The sequence below is a fragment of the Etheostoma cragini genome, chromosome 16, assembly GCF_013103735.1.
Source record: "Etheostoma cragini isolate CJK2018 chromosome 16, CSU_Ecrag_1.0, whole genome shotgun sequence".
NCBI classification, from domain to species: Eukaryota; Metazoa; Chordata; class Actinopteri; order Perciformes; family Percidae; genus Etheostoma; species Etheostoma cragini.
In genome coordinates, this window is record NC_048422.1 from 18,101,177 (window position 1) to 18,113,709 (window position 12,533).

Consider the following 12,533-nt stretch of genomic DNA (forward strand, 5'->3'; position numbering starts at 1 on the left):
TATTTGTCAGATTGATATAATTGTATGCAAATACTTTTGAAACCATTACTGGAAGTAGAAAAGTTTTTGCTGGTTTGGCACTGTTGGTCAGACAAAACATGCAACTTAAAGATATCAGAGTGAGCTTTGGGAAATTATGATGGGCATTTTTAGCTATTCTGACATTTTATAGACTAAGTGAGTAGTGAGTAAGCAAACTGAATGTCAGTGTTGACAAAGGTAATCCAGTTGTGCCACTCCATCCTTCTTTAATTTCTTACAATAAGCAAGACTGACCTACAGCCTACCTCGAGTCTCGGTGCAGTTACAACAGTCCTGCTGCTGTGCTGTGTCAGCCGCCTCATCATCATCATCCTCCTCCTCCTCATGGCGGCAACAGAGCAAACAGCGCCCTCCAGCTTCTAGGATGGCTGGAGTAGGACACATGGTGCAGTTGGCTGGACCGGGCCCCAAACACTCCATGCAGGAGCTGTCACAGCCTTCACAAATGTAGCCTGAACCCTGATAAATGGCAAGAGAAAGGACAGACTGAAAAGACTATGGCATGCATTTTCCATCACAACTGATTCTTTACCTCCAAAGACATGATTTTGACTGGTGCAGTATTAAAATAATTGTCTGCCGTACATTATATGATACCCGGGTTTCAAAACATTCACCATTATTTGGATGAAGCACGGTAATTTTTTTTATTTTATTTTTTATTTTTTTAATAAATAAATAAATTGATATTTGTCAAATAAAACCTAAAAAACAGTGTGGTTACCTTTGTTACAGGATACAGGCCAATGTTGCACATGGACTCACACATGCCATCTGAGAGCAGGTATCCAGGGTAGCATGATTCACAGGACTGGGAATCTCTTCCTGCAGATACACACCTTAAAGGGTAAGTCAGGGGATATTCTGGATTTTTCCTATTGTCAACAATGCCCAAGAAAATATAAGAAACAACAATGAATTGATCCTATGAATAAGTTTTATCTGTGTAGCCAAAGCCTAAGTAATATAGTTCATTTTCTGTCAATCCCACATACACTTTATTTTGGAAATGTTAATATTTGGACCTCAAACCTGAGCATGTTCTGCAGCTGGCATGGCAGGGCTCGCAGGTCCTGTGCACCGCGTCGTGGTAGTAGCCCCGAGGGCAAAAGGGAAGGCAACGGCCTTCTTTTCGCAAGTAGATAAGACCCAGAGCGCAGCTCAGGCAGCTGTCCTCCCCACCCCCGATACACTCACCGCAACTCGGGTCACACTTCTCACATACCCTTGAGCCCGTGTTTCCATAGTGACTGATCGGATAGATGGTGAGAAAAGTTATGATAGATTAGATTCAATTAAAAGGAGATGAGATTAGAGTTTTGTTTGTCCTCAAAGGAAATTCCTTTCCACAGCCACTATGTCACATACAGCTATACACAATCTTAACTACTCAGACATGACATTGACCAAGACACTATGACAGGAACAAAGTCATAACGAAACACATAAGCGAGACATTGGTTCTGCATTATAAACTCAAGAGTATTATACTTTTGTTTGTTTTTTTGCTACATGCTGCATTGCTTCCATAAAGGTCTGATAGTATGTATGGTGGCCGAGGACTAAATAGGCTTTATATCCCTTTTGTTTTCTCTCTATTGCATATATTGCATACTGACTATTGCCCATAACACACATCAATTTAATGTCACATTAATTTAACTCTCTCAATCACTGCACCCCAAATACAATCAAGTCTAATTAGCATTTTACGGGCCACATGAAGGGCTATTTGAATCTCAGGCTAAATGAGCTTCCATCTCTAAAGCCCTGTTCAGCTACCTAAAGAAAAGCAATGGTTTAGTGTCCACAGTGACATTATGGGACTAGCCCGATCTTTTATTATTTAACACTGTGTGACCACACTTCATGTGATGGATGAGCAACGCAGCTGGATGGTGAACAGGTTAAACTACCTGTGCTGGCAGGTCTCCACACACTCTTTGCCCTCTCGAAATAGATGGGTTTTACAGGCAAGACACTCGTGGCTGTGCTTTCCAACGCAGGACTGACAGGAAGGATGGCATGGTTCACATTTCTGCCCCAACTCATCCTCATAGTAGCCTGTGGGGCATTCATCCTTACAGGTGCCATCTGTGCCAACAAACACACATTATCATGTAGCTGTACAAACAAGTCACAGTTGATTGAAGAGCTTTTTAGCAGATTGCAGAGAATTCATGAGCAAAGAGCAAACTCACTGAGCAGGAGATGTCTCTGGTGGCAGCTTAGGCACTGACTTTTGCCAGGACCTGAACACCGGTGGCAGTATTTGTGACACGGATGGCATTTCCCCTCCTGGTCTGCGTACTGCTGAGGCGAGCAGTTGCTGCTTGATGACACACAATGGCTGTAGCCATCTAGCCTCCAACCCTCTCTGCAGCTGGTGCAGGAGCCAGCGTGGGGCCCAAAGCAGGTTAGGCAAGATGCATCACATTCTGGAAACACATGTGAAAAAGTAACTTAATGAAGCACATTTTTATGCAGCAACACACTTTATCTTATCTGGTTTTCACCTATTTGGTTCTCAAAGAAGGATCTGTGAAACCGGCAGCCTGCAGACTTTTTTTTTTTTTTTTTAATTGTATAAACCTTAAAACTTTAAATCTCATCATCTGTCCATTGTGCAGTGCCTTACTGTTGAAAACTATTGTATGGAGCAAAAAAAAGGGCCTTGCATACAACATTTTCCTAGGAGAAACTAACCATCCTCTGTGTTTTAAAACAAAAACCTGAGTGCCTCTTTCTCTAGGGAACTGTTTTTGACATCACTGTTCTGTTTTCAAGTTTGACAGCTGCCTGTTGTCTGAAAAGCTTTGCTATTTTAGTCTGAGCTAAAGTCAGGAAACACACTGAGGCATAGAAGAGAATATAATTGAGAAAATGCATGAAGGATGCTCTGCACGGCAGAAAAATAAGTTACAAGAGAAATGGAGAATCTCTGACTTTATCAAACCTAATGAGGACAGGAGTACTGAATGTATAACACAAAATAAGTAAAGAAATATTAAAATAAATGGGTTTCAATCAGAAGAGTTTTTGCTTGTGCTCTTTGCAACTCAGCATTTTAGTTACCAAAACTCTGCGTTCTGGTGTACCTTTACATTCTTCTGTTATAGCGTCTCTATAGGTATGGGAAGGGCAGGCTTCCAGACATGCCCCGTCGTGCAGAGTGGCCTCTGGGTCCACACAGACATCACAGTCATTGTTGTTAGGGCCGTCACACAAGGCGCAGTCAGGGTGGCATTGCAGACACTCCCTTTGCTCTTTGTCCTCAAAGAACCTCTCAGGACACTCTGGCACACACAGGTCCTCGTGAAGAAAGTGATACTCTTCACAGCCTGCACAAAGAACAGCTTTTAGCACTACATGGACGAACAGTTTAATACAACTCAATAAATCTATACTAAGTAACCTAAAGTCTTAGAGAGGATTGCAGGAGGAAAAAAAGTCAGTACTGAAAAACATACTGATCTTCATCTAAGCAGAGAACAAGACCATGGGCCCTATTTTAATGATCTAAACGCACATTGTGAAGTGCATGGTGCAGGTTTTGCACATTAATATTTAATCTTTTGAGCTTCCCTCTGTATAACAAGTATAGTCTGCACGCGCTGTGCAGAAGCCTAGGCGCATTTTACCAATGCGCTGTTATATAACAATGAAATGCTGCATTACTGACTTTGGACCAGGTCTTTGTTGGTAAATGGCGCAATCCTTTTCTGCTGCCTCAAGATAGTAATACGCCAAGAATTCACATGAACACACCTCCCTGTAAGACCAGCACACCCATGGGCGCAAAGATGGGTGCAGGTGCATTTGCTATTTAAACAACATAGGTGCAAAATAGGAAATTTAAAACGGCACCGGTCTTAAAATAGCAAGACACTTGCGTAGGTCTCTGTCAGATGTAAGTATGTTCAGATTTACAAAGCGAATGCTGGTGATGATTAGGAGGAATCTTCTTTATCATGTTCACCATCTTAGTTAGGTGTTTTGGCATGCAAAAGAGAGCTGAGGCGGATGGGAAAGTCATTAGTTTTCAGGTATTTGCGAGTATTGCAATCCAAGTTAGCTGAAAAGTTTTGATAGGCTTACAGGAAAAGTGAAGGGATCACCAGTTATTACAGTTATAATAAGCTGTGAGTTATTTAACTAAAAAACAAAAATGTCTACCTATTGGTGGTGCTAAAGGAAAAGTCAGAGGATTATAAAGCAATTATGATACACTGTCCGGGAACCATGAATACATGCACACATGGCATGGCAATCCATCTGACAATGTTGAGATATCTCTGTTTTGATCAAAGTGGTGGACCGTCTGCCACACTGACCGGCAATAACCGCTTTCTGGTAACGATGACACCATCCAAAGTCGACTAAAGTGAGGTTAAAGCACTTTTTGGATTAGTCCGAACGAGTTGTAACAGCTAGCTCTGCCCCTATTAGCATTGTGTTTCAGTACCTGTGCACTGCCCGAGCGGGTTGCACTCTTGGCAGGCTGAGGGGCAGTGTTGGCACTCCCTGTCTCGGACAGCGTGCGCTAGAGGACACTCCTCCACACACTGGTGCTTGTGTAGGAGGAGAGGTTCATCACAGCCCAGGCAATGGGTGGCGTTCTTCCCACAGGCCGCACAGCCCACGGCACAGCTACGACACACCTGGCCGGCAGGATAACCTCTGACAAAAGCCAAGCAGACAGTAAACACACATAACCAGTACACTGGGCTTATTATGCATGTATACTTTTGCATTTTCATCCTCATTTCATAAATTAGATTTATCACTAACCAATGCCCCACTTTCACTATTGTTGCATTAAGAGTCTCTTAATTGTGTCAAGCTTGATTGTATATATATATATATATATATATATATATATATATATATATATATATATATATATATATATATATATATATATATATATATATATATATATATATATATATATATATATATATATATATATATATATGTTTTTTTTACTATGTGAAAAAAAAAAGTAACACGCTGTGATGAATGTGGGTGTGCTGTTGGGGTAAACAAGAGGAGTGACAAATTATCCAGACAATTATGTAACACTTAAGTATTGCTAAAAAGCTGCATTAAAGTAAAATAAAAATAAAGCCCTCATGGCCAAAATGCTAAATGGTCATCTCAGAACTAATGGAGCTTCAAGGACCTCTTCAGCAAGGACAAGATGTTCTTTCAAACTCAAGGATGTCACAATATAAAGCCACATTAACATCAAGCAGGATACATTAAAACTATGGCCAGCAAATGCGTCTCCCGGCATTTTATTTTGGCTCTTCGGAGATCGTGCCTCAAACACATGGCCTGATGTTAACAAAAGATGAGATTTACCATGATTTTCCAGCAGGGTTGAATCCCCACAGTATTTCCCAACGAAGAATAAACAATTTACAGATGCTGTAGCACACTTGTGTCCCAGTGTGGAAAAACATATTTGGTAGGAGTGACCCCTACCTGACACACTGTTGGACACATTGTCCAGCCTGCAGGAATAACTGAGCTTTACGAGTGTTCTGACAGCGGGTGCAGTGCTGAGCATCCACACACTGCAAACAGCCTGGAGGGCAGACTTCGCACACACCGCTTAGCCGACTTGCAAAGAAGCCTCCAGGGCACTTTGACACACATGTGTGCTGAGTGGTCAGAAACCGGCCTGTAGGAGGAAGAAAGAGTAAGCCTCATCACTGCGCTGCCAAATAGCTGGATATGCTGTGGTGTAACCAGATCTGAAAGTATTCAAACCATTAATCTGTGCAAGTGACTGACAGACCTTTTGCACATGTTGTACACTGATTCTTCTCTTCTCCAGAGCACGACTCACAGGATGTGTGGCAGTCTTCACACGCGCCGTCATCTGAAGGGGGGGAAACAATACAGTGAACATAATAGAGCAAGAGAAGGAAACCAATCCATGATCCAGGACCGCTATGATACGAATCACTGTCTAGCTACCAGATGGAGCTGGAACGATTTAGTCAGATAGTGGAAGGCTATCTGCTAGGGCAGTCAATCTTCACAGGTCTCACGATTCGATTACGGTTATCCTGTCAACGATTAGAAATCACAACGCGTCACCTCCTCATTATTACTATATATATCTACACATGTCCATCAACAAATTCAAGCATTCCAATAGGTATTAACTACTCTTTTTATTGTATCTGCTCTTTAAAAAAGACACTTAATGTAGTGGGGTCTGAACAAAGCAGAAAATAGACATAAGGCAAAAACCAGCAACTGAAAAATTAACAAGTAGCATCTGTAGGAAATAATCGATTATGGTTTGTCACTGCATCGCTGCAGAATCATCCAGGTCCTCATCGCGAAGCATCTATGCACAGATTAATTTAGCCACCCTTCTATCTGCTTAGCGACTTGTATATATAGGTGGAAAACAATGATTGCTGAAAGATATATAGCAACAGTACTGCTAGCAGTCTAATTTATATAAAGGCTATCATTTGACATTTTGGGAAGTACATTTATCTGCTCTCATATCAAGAAGGACATGAAAAGATTGACACCACTTTGTCAGTAGCCTACGCTAAATATGAAGCTAGAGCCAGCAGGTGGTAAGCTAGCTTAACATAACGACTGGAAGCAGCGGTAAACATCTAGACTGGCTCTGTCCAAAGTTTTTAAAGTCTACTAACACGTTTTGTCTCATTTGTTCAATTCTTCCGGTTTTACTTCAAAAAGCATGTTTCCCAAAATGTCTTCTAACCACAGCGTTAAGAAAAGAAAAAAAAACTAAGATAAGTACTTAAACCCACTCCTAAATCAACAGGCAATTCTACAATGTCCTATTGCATCCTGCAACATTGTGCTATTCCAAATTTTGTGTGAAGGGTTGGGGGTTTAATTTGTGGTTCTGTAGATGCTAAGATTAAAAGTTTAAGAATAACTTCTCTTCTGTGTGCTCATTTTCAACCTTTTTTTGACCTATGTACTTTTCCCAGAGTTACTTTAGTTCCTATAATTAAAATGTCTTGCCTAGCACTAATTACCACATGTTGTTTTAAGGTCTGCCCGACTAATTCTTGCAGGGAACTGAATGTTCAGCATATACAATCAATTATTTTAAAGTCCATATCCGGCCGACAGTTAGCAGTTCTGCCTGTTTCCAGTACTTAAGTTGGTTCGGGGTTCAGAGACGGTGGCACGCAGACCAATTACCCTCCAAGATTTCTTTTCTGCCCCTGTGAAAGTGTCCAAATCCCTGATTCATTATTAGCAGACAGATGGATTAGTGGAATACATAAGTATAAGTCTCACCGCTGCGAAAGGTCTTAATGGGACAGACCTCATGGTCAGACACACACTCTCCGTTTTCCAGCATCTTTCCCTCCTCACACGACAGACAGTCATCGTCCTCTGGGCCGCCACATGTCTCACAGGCCGAGTGACACTCCTCACAGTCATTGGTGTCTTCGTCGCCATAGAAACCATCAGGGCACACTGAAACACAACTCCCCTCTGGGAAATGTTTTTTTTTTTCAATCTACATTGTTTGAAGCCCACAACTCACTATTTTAGGTACTTTAATTAAAGACAACACGGGTTCAAGTCTTTTTACAGATCCTCCGTCAAAATCAAGTTTTAGTACTTTTAATAGATCAGTTGAGGTCATTCATGGTGCAAAAATGCTGTGTAATCAAAACATCTCTAACTTGGGTGGGTAGACCACAGCCATTTTGCCGGTGGGTTCATCTTGCCCCGGCTATAGATATTAGTCACTTTAAGAGATAAAAAAAAAATGAAAATGAATGATCATCTTGTAAAATATGATGCATTACATGGGTTAACATAAAGTTGTTAAAATTTGTTTGACCTGCTTACGGTTCTCATAAAATATAGCAAACATGATAATATAGCGTGGGGGGCCTTTTGGCATGTTGATCACTTTTGATACTGGATAATGCATCTTATTCAGAAGACAATATTGTACTTTTTGACTCCACTACATTTACCTGACAGCTATAATTACTAGTAAATTTACATATTCAAACTTTACATACAAAACGTTTGATTATCTCATGAAATATGATGCATTGTACTGCGATTCAAAACATTATAAAACTTAAGATGCATACAAGATGTTTACTTGTAATAGAATATTTTTTATGTTGCAGTATTGATGTTTTCAGTACAGGATCTGGATCCTGCTTAATGCCTTGGCCAAGTGGGGGCAGTTCTACCTGATAAGAAGAGGTCGGTCTCACACCAGTAGCACTCATGTTCATCACAGCTCATGCAGTTGTCATCACATGGAACGCAGGTCATCTCTTCCACCACGCTGTACGTCTTAGCCGGGCAGTTTCTGTGGCAGCCATCCTGAAAACTGTTAACAAAAGCAGCAGTCTATACCTGTTGCACACACGCATGTGTACACGCATATGTATGCACACACACACACACACACACACACACACACACACACACACACACACACACACACACACACACACACAGCAAACAGGGCTCCTTTCATTCTAGTGTAGCAGTAAGCTGAAAGGCAGAGCAAGTGCAGAGATGTGAGATCACACATGGCGACAGTGAGGCACACAGCCTTACTTGTAAAAGCCCTCAGTGCAGGAAAGGCAGTGATTGGGATTATCTGTTGAAAGCAGACAAAAAAGTCAGCTCTCCTTTTAAACAGGAATTTACAGGAGAGACCCTTGAATGTGGTCGGCAACACACTGAAAAGAAGAGCTCGGCCTCCTGTAGACAACGTTCATTTAGGGAAAACTTTATTATGGCTAGTGAGCTGTGACTTACACAAGACACACTTCTTGCAGCCCTTCTCACAGGACATGCACCCGTCGTAATCTGGATGCTCCACCTCCCCTGAGAAAAAAAGGAAAAGAGAGCATGAAAGAAAGATATAGGGAAAGAAAAAAGGGTGAGAGAGTGAAGGGACAGACGCGAGACTAAGCTTTATAAGTTCTTCTTTAATGCTGTGTAGCCTGACATAAGAAAACAAGCTCATACAAATTGCTGTTTACCTTCTCCACACTCCAGTTTAGCACACACTCCATCTGAGATGTAGTAGGAGGAGTTACAACTGAGGCAGTGGGTGGAGCTCGAACAGAGCTGGCAGTGGTCCAAACAGGGCTCACAACTCTTCTCCTCGGTGTGGTAAAAGGCCTCAGGACAGGCGTCCACACACAGGCCTTTATACAGGTAACGCTCCAGTCCAAACTTATCTGGAGGAAAACAATCATGGTTAAAAGAAGTATGATGTTGAACTTCCTGGTCACGCATACATTTGGTTCTCGATAGCCAGTTCCATTTGGATTTTAGTGTAACGCTGTTAAAATACATAGACTTGTTAAGTGCAGAATATTTGTTATTCTAGGGAGCAATGCACACACATTAGCTTACCATTCACCTACATAAGTGTAGTTTTTAAATCTGCTCTCTTTATTTTACTCACTATGCTGCAAAACAGGTCTCCAAGTCACAAAGTCACATTTTGGAATACATTTTCAAACAAAAAGCAATTTATTAATATAGTCCTGCTACTTAATTTTACAGAAGGGTAAACTGTCTGTTCATTTGCATAATTAGGTAAAATGTATTTTGATGTATATGTTTTAGGAGGATCTGCTTTACGTGCAGTGACTGGAAAGTGAGAAAACCCGTACCATTTTCTGTTTCGCATGGTGGCAACAGATAAACATGATCAACATTATGGACAGGAGACTGTGTGTGAGAGAGTGACAAACAATTGACGGATAATTATATCACAAACAGCTTGATTTGTGTGTTCAGACCTTACCAGTGTCACAGCTGGTACAGTTGGCAGGCCCTGCATCCACACAGGTGGCACAGGTGTGGTCGCACAGGTGACACTGGCCACCTGACTGGTACTTGCCCTTGGCACACTCCGCCACACAGCGGCCTGCATCTAGAGCCCTGCAGCCAACAACAACATCAGAACCACTGCTTTTCAGCTGCAACGCCACAAAATCAACAGTTTTGAATTATGTCTATGCAAATGAGCTGAACTCATTTTTATCACAGCATGTAACATATTGCAGAGTTACACAGACAAAGCTGAATGTGTTGACACAGCGAGAAGAGGGGGGGGGGGGGGGATGGTTGTTTAAACATGAAGGTAATGAGGGATTGTTTTTAGACACCAGCACGGTTTATTTGAAATTGTTGATAACCAATTGATCTGATTAGCAATATATCGGCAACACTAATCTATTCTCAACGTTCCGAATAGTAGATTACTGTCATGTCATAGTGTTTACGTTTTTTCTGACCATATGTAGAATAATACAGCCCGTCAACTGTAAATAAAATGCCTTTAAAAAAACGATTAATCAATTAATCTTTTTTTCAATTAATTAACAAACTGTTTAGTCTATCAAATGCCAAAAAAGTAAAAAAATTAACATCGCACAACTTCCCAGAGTCCAAGGTGACGTATTCAAATGTGTTGTTTTGTTCAAAAACCTAATTATAATCAGTTTACAATGATGTATGACAAAGAAAAGTGGATTTCCTGATCAATTATTACAATATTTGCCAATAATTTTTCTTTAAATTGACTCATCAATGAAGAGCCTGATCACGTTAGCTCTGTATTGTTTTCTTAAATATTAAATTGTATGGTGGTCCAGACTTTGACATACTATGCAATGGCTTTTTCTGATAAACATGCTCTGACTTTTTCAATATTTATTTCGACATACTACACTGTGACGTTTTTGACATACAATACAATTGACTTTTTTCAACATACTATACTATAACTTTCATCATCACTTTTTTGACATACTATACTATGACCTTTTTCAACAAACTATGCTATGACATTTTTTGTCAAAATACTATGACTTTTTCAACACTATAATATGACTTTTTCACCTTTTTCGACGTATTATGACTTTGACAGAATTTTAAATTATTTTTTTCATTGTTTTTTGACATACTATACTATGACTTTTTTTCCATTTTTTTCAACATACTATACTATGACTTTATTCATCACTTTTTTCAACAAACTGTGCTAAGACATTTTTTATGACTTTTTCAAAATACTATAACATCTTGGACATACTATACACACTATGATTTATCATTCATAGTGTGTATAGTATACTATTCACCATACTATGACTTCTTTTGACATCCTGTACATACTATGATTATTTCTGCTTTTTTCAACATAATATAATATGACTTTTTTTGACATACTGTAGTATGACGTTTTTCATCACTTTTTTTGACGTTCTACTATGACTTTTTCCGCTTTTAAACATACTATGCTATGACTTTTATCAACATACTCTAGCAATACTTTTATCACTTTTTTGACATACTACCATGACTTTTTTTCACGAACTCTAGCATTACTTTCTTTATCACTTTTTTTTACATGCATAATGATATTTTCTTTAGCTTTTTTTGACATGGTAAACAATGACTTTTTTCAAAATACTATGCTGCAACAGTTTCAACATATTCAATACAGTCGCATGGTGGCTCAGGGGTTAGCACAGTTACTCCAAGAGAGTGGACACTGCCGACATTGACTCCTGGTTCAATCCTCAGTCCAGGCTGTACCTTCTTGTGTGGAATTTGAAATTTCTTCCAGACATCCTTTGACATGCTTCAATATGACTTTTTTTCAACATACTACACTTTGACATTTTTCACAAACTAAACTAGGACTTTTAATACATATGATTTTTTTGGTTATTCTATACTATTACGTTTCATTGTTTTTTGACATACTATACTAGCACTTTATTCAAAAATATTCTGTTCTATTTGGCTGAGTGGTTAACACGTTTGCACCGTGAACTTTTAAGTAGCCGGTGCAGATGTTGACCCCTGGTTCGATCCACAGTCAAAGCTGTACCGTTTTGTTTGTAATTTGCATTTCTTTCAGACTTTCTTTGACAAACTATAACTTGTTTTGACATACTATACTATTAAATTTTTCGACATACTATACTATGACTTTTTTGCTGTACATAATAATTTTTTTTTGCTTATTTTGACATACTATACTATGCTATGTTTTGATATACTATCCTATGAAAGTTTTCAACATATTCTATCGGGTTGTATGATGGCTCAGTGGTTATCACAGTTATAATGAGAAAGTAGGCAGTGCAGTCGTTTACCACAGGTTTGATCATCAGTCCTTTTTGTGTGGAATTTGATGTTCTTCCAGACTTTGTAATACTATGCAATGACTTTTTTCTGATAAACATGCTCTGACTTTTGCAGTTTTTTTTTCAAAATACTACACTGTGACGTTTTTGACATTCTATGACTTTTTAAATTTTTTTGACATACAATACAATTGACTTTTTTCAACATACTATACTATAACTTTCATCATCACTTTTTGACATACTAAACTATGACATTTTTCAACAAACTATGCTATGATTTTTTTTTTCAAAATACTATGACTTTTTCGACACTAT

At 39.4% G+C, this 12,533-nt stretch overlaps 1 protein-coding gene across 1 annotated transcript in view; it reads right to left on the reverse strand.

The window, feature by feature from the left end:
* pcsk5a (proprotein convertase subtilisin/kexin type 5a) overlaps positions 1–12,533 on the reverse strand; it is a 30,361-nt gene that overhangs the window by 1,516 nt on the left and 16,312 nt on the right. Inside the window, exons 22-36 of the mRNA XM_034896792.1 lie at positions 9,860–9,996; positions 9,084–9,284; positions 8,857–8,925; positions 8,653–8,695; positions 8,277–8,419; positions 7,354–7,554; positions 5,849–5,932; positions 5,533–5,731; positions 4,508–4,722; positions 3,141–3,383; positions 2,244–2,480; positions 1,959–2,136; positions 1,075–1,292; positions 767–867; positions 288–501 (exon numbers count right to left, since the gene is read on the reverse strand). Coding sequence (XP_034752683.1) covers positions 288–501; positions 767–867; positions 1,075–1,292; positions 1,959–2,136; positions 2,244–2,480; positions 3,141–3,383; positions 4,508–4,722; positions 5,533–5,731; positions 5,849–5,932; positions 7,354–7,554; positions 8,277–8,419; positions 8,653–8,695; positions 8,857–8,925; positions 9,084–9,284; positions 9,860–9,996 — 2,483 coding nt within the window. The remainder of the gene's footprint in view (positions 1–287; positions 502–766; positions 868–1,074; positions 1,293–1,958; positions 2,137–2,243; positions 2,481–3,140; positions 3,384–4,507; positions 4,723–5,532; positions 5,732–5,848; positions 5,933–7,353; positions 7,555–8,276; positions 8,420–8,652; positions 8,696–8,856; positions 8,926–9,083; positions 9,285–9,859; positions 9,997–12,533) is intronic.